The sequence below is a fragment of the Mastomys coucha genome, unplaced genomic scaffold (assembly GCF_008632895.1).
Source record: "Mastomys coucha isolate ucsf_1 unplaced genomic scaffold, UCSF_Mcou_1 pScaffold23, whole genome shotgun sequence".
NCBI classification, from domain to species: domain Eukaryota; kingdom Metazoa; phylum Chordata; class Mammalia; order Rodentia; family Muridae; genus Mastomys; species Mastomys coucha.
In genome coordinates this window covers 49698779-49703140 of record NW_022196906.1, presented here as the reverse complement: position 1 = coordinate 49703140, position 4362 = coordinate 49698779, and the positions used below count along the sequence as shown (strand labels likewise).

Genomic DNA, 4362 nt, shown 5'->3' with positions numbered 1-4362 from the left:
TGTGTGTGTGTGTGTGTAAGTTGTCAAAGAATAAATTAATTTTTGAAAGTATATCCTGGAAGCATCATTTTGTCTTCTAAGTTCCTATGTTGTGGTGAACTTTATACATTTATACATTATCATTATACATTTTTTTCACCTATTATCAGATTCTTCAGACCAAGAAGAATGAGAGAATACTTGTTGTTTAGTACTAATCTAGGGACATTGGTATTTAAGTTTTTGTATTCAAACCACATCCAGGCTTGGGTCCCGGATGTGCTAAGATTATCAGAGAACTAGATGAAGACATTGCCACCTGTGCAGATTCAGACCTACTGTTCTCTCTCACTAGCTATGTGGTCAGCATGGGTCTGATTGACAGACTGCATGGCTGCTTCCTCTCAGTGCAAGGTCCGGTGGATGAGAATCCCAAGATGGCCACATTTCTGCAGCATGCTGCAGGATTCCTACGTGGGATATGTATGCTATGCTTTGCTGTCACTGGAAGGTAAGACTCACAGGTTAGAGCATCTCTTAAGTTTTGCCTGTCTGAATTTCACTGCTGTGTGGCAGTCACTCAGCCTCTTCCCCTATATTTCCCTTGTCGGTGGTTTTCCACATTGAGACATTTTTCTTTGAGGGTGGGATGGATGCTCCTGCCAGAGTCAGTCTGTTTTGTTTTTGTTTTTTACTAGTGTCATAAAGACCTGAGTGCATCCAGTTCCTCTTCTACTGAGATACAGGGGTGTCGGGGTGGGGGGTTCTCTGGCAGTCAGTGAGCCAGGGACAAAACACACCAAGCCAAATCAGGCCATTAGCCCAGAATAGCACAGCCTCACCATGGTATTGTTGCCAGTCACCTCCTTTTGGTTCTCTCCTAGATTTTTATTTTTTCTACTTTTCCTTCTTCCAAAGTACCAACACTAAGGAGTCATCCAACAACAGTAGCTCCCTGAAGGCACTCGTAGCTCATGGGTATGGCTAAAGCAAAGTGCCGGGCACTACTCTGGACTTGAGCACCACCCTGTAAGGTATCCTCAGAAATAATTATCGGCCAGCAGAATGGCCCAGTGATTAAAACCCACAGAAGCCTGAGGGCCTGACTTTGAGGTCCCCAGAGCTCAGGGTTTGAAAGAGAACTCCCAAAATGTGTCCTCTGTCTTCCGCATATATATTGTTACATATATGTGCCCAGTATTCACATACACAGTAAAAGAAGTAAATTAAAAATTTTAACAGTTCTCCAGAAAGGATAAGGACTCTCCTGCATGTTCCTTTTTCTCTGAATAAGAGTCATTCACAGTAGTGACTTGTTATTTTGATAGGAATATGATACATCCCTGAAGCTTGCCAATGACATTCAGTAAAGTCATTTGCTTAAAATTAGATTCTAAACAGCACTTATTTATATTTTGAATTTTCTTTCATCCCATATTTTGAAGTTTTGCACAAAGGAAAAATAAAAAGAATTTGGAGCATTTAGAAATCAGTTTTTTAAAGGAGTCTGACTCATTTCATGGCACACAGAATACAAGTGCTGTGTACACAGCATTTTATGACAAAGGCACTTTTTCTGAAATCATCACTGGTCTAATCTGTTACATATAGGATCCCAAACTCACCTTATCTTTCTTACTCTGACCCAGTCCCTCATATCTGTGACATTTATAGGAAAATTAAAATTGTCTGAAATTTCAGGAAAGCAAAGATAGCCTGCATTCAGTGTTCCAAATAGTTTCTATCTAGGAATGTAGCTAAAGCCTACCTTTTTGATAATAGAATCAGGAGTAGTCATTACCACATTACAGGGAGTTTATACGTGGGAACAGCTCTATCTGGGCATTGGCTTAGAGTCCTTTGTCTTGCCCAGTTAGCTCTTCTCTGGTGGTCTCTTATACAACAAGTCCCTTCTGGTCCTGGCTCTTTATCTGTAGTACACAGTATAACAAATTTGCTAGCATTCTGTGTATGTCACCTGTGCTCATTTTGAATTTAAATGACCATCACATAGGTAAGTGTTGTGTTTATAAAAAGAAATAGAAGGGGGATATGTTCTATGGAGGTGTGGTGAAGTCTCGGGGAAGGGGGTGCCTCGGCGGGCCCATGCCAAGGCATCCCTTCCCCCTGAGGGACCAGCCACATGATGGTATAGTATACAATAGAGTTTATTAAGGGCATGGGGAGGGGAGTTAAGAGAGTAGTAGAGGCAGAGAAAGGCTGAGTGGAGGAGGGGAAGGGAAGGAGGGAAGAGACTAGAGGAGCAGAGGCTGGCCATGAGCAAGTGGAGAGAGAGCGGACAGGGAATGGGGAGAGAAGGGGAAGGGAAGCAGAAAAAGAGCAAGAGAAAACAAGAGAGTGAAGAGGCAAGCAGCTCCTTTTATAGTGGGTTAGGACCACCTGGCTGTTGCCAGGTGACTATGGGGCATAGCTTAGACAGAATACTAATAGTAAGCATGTGGTTGTGTGTAGTTTATAGTTTTTACCTTTGCTTATACAACTTCAGTCATTTGAAGTCTGTGGTACTTGAAAGTTAAAGATTATCCATCATCTCCTTTCCATAGGGAAAGCAACTGAGCCAAACTGACTTGAATTAGTACTCAAGATTTCTGTCTTGTTGTTTCCATTTCTATACTTAATATTATTCAGAATGTTAACATGTGTGTTTAATTTTCTCATTTATATATATGAAAACAGGATTCTCATCCTTCATGTATCATCATGATCTTATCCAGTGGCACTCACTGAGAGCATCTGCTGTGTGCCAGGTTTGTTAAGTTAGGTACTAACAATACTGACTTTGGGGAGCCCAGAGTCTAATGTGGAATCAGACATACAAACTAATGGCTACACTAAAAGAAACTGTACACAGAAGAAAGGAAAACACACCAGTTAAGAAACACTTCAGTAGACTAAAGTCTGGGGTTTTTATTAAGACAGGGTCTCACTTTCTTGCCCCTGTGGCTTGAAACTCCTTATGTAGACCAGCTGACCTTGAACTCATAGGTATTGGGCTGCCTCTGCCTCCTCAGTGCTGAGATTACAGAAGTCCACCACCTCCCCCTGCAGTAGGCTAAATGTTCAAATATGCAGAACAAGTAGGAGGGAAATGCAGTACAGTGAAGCAGGCAGTATTGCACCTTTAGACCACCTAACTGCCCTGTTTCTCCACCTGAGGATGTTCTTTGCCAGAGAGCAGGGGTCTGACCTCAAACAGTATATAAGTGGGCAATACTCTAGCTTTCCTATCCCTCTGTGGAACAGTTCTGAAGTGTGCTCACCACTGTCTCATAGGGTTCCCAGCAATAGCCTATTCACTAATAATCCTTGTTCAACTTTATACCTGCCCTACTTTCTCACATACAAAAGAAAAAATACATTTACACCCATATCCTTGTTTAAAGATCTGCTTTGGGGGTAACCCAAGCCAAAAATACCTATTTAAAACTTTATAGTGGTTTATGTTCAGTTTGATGTCCTTGTGACCATGGAGAATAAGGGACCATTTATTGAGCTTCTTAAATGTTAGTTGTAAGGCTCAAAGGAAAACAGGCCTACTGCCACTGAATTGTTTGTGCAGGTTCAGATTTCTATTCCAGAATGAGCATTCCTGAAAAATGTAGAGATGGCGGGCCAAAGGTTAGCAAAGAGCCTTTCTCATGGTTCGTGTGAAAAATACCGAAATGCCTCTAGATCCATTGAAAATAGAGAAGAGCAAAAGCAATAAGATGAGGTAGAATAAATCAGATAACAGGGACTTATTGGTATGGGAGATAAGAAGAATCTAGATGAACCTTCAGGCTTCTGACTTGTCATTTTTGATTAGTAAATGATATAGTCTCCAAATTAGAGAAGATTAAGTAGTTGGTAGTGATTTATTCATGATGGTTTCTAAAAATTCTTAATTCCCCCAATAAAATGTTCAACTTCGATGGCTTAGCAAATTTCTAATAGCAGGACTTACTGCAAAAACAGATTATTTTGGACATAAAAATAGATTCAGGTGGTTTTGTGATTCAATTTACCTGGGAAATTCTAGTAGAGTTTGTGTAATCTGCTACTCTGAAATTGGAGAAAAATGATCCCTACTTATTCTTGTCATTTTTCAGTCTCCCAGCATTGCCTTAGCACTAAGAATCAGGGAAGGGAGCACTCTACCAGTTAGAGTCATTCATATCTCATGCTTACAGGCCTTCTGTGCTCTCTCCCTATCTTCATAGGAAGTGTATTTCTAAACTGTGAACTGTAGTGACCCAGTCAAGCATTTGTTTTTTTTGTTTTTTTGTTTTGTTTTGTTTTGTTTTTTGTTTGTTTGTTTTTTATATTTTCTTTATTTACATGTAAATTTCTCCATTCCCAGTTTCCCCTCCAAAAAACAAAGAA

At 40.4% G+C, this 4362-nt stretch overlaps 2 protein-coding genes across 13 annotated transcripts in view; one reads left to right on the top strand and one right to left on the bottom strand.

Annotated features, from left to right (window-relative positions):
* Window positions 1-4362, bottom strand: part of Isl2 (ISL LIM homeobox 2) — a 329789-nt gene that overhangs the window by 267618 nt on the left and 57809 nt on the right. The gene's annotated exons all lie outside the window — the stretch shown is intronic.
* Window positions 1-4362, top strand: part of Scaper (S-phase cyclin A associated protein in the ER) — a 498868-nt gene that overhangs the window by 447272 nt on the left and 47234 nt on the right. For both annotated transcript variants that reach the window (XM_031343583.1, XM_031343584.1), the window contains exon 28: window positions 335-490. In XM_031343583.1, the coding sequence (XP_031199443.1) occupies window positions 335-490 (156 nt within the window). The remainder of the gene's footprint in view (window positions 1-334; window positions 491-4362) is intronic.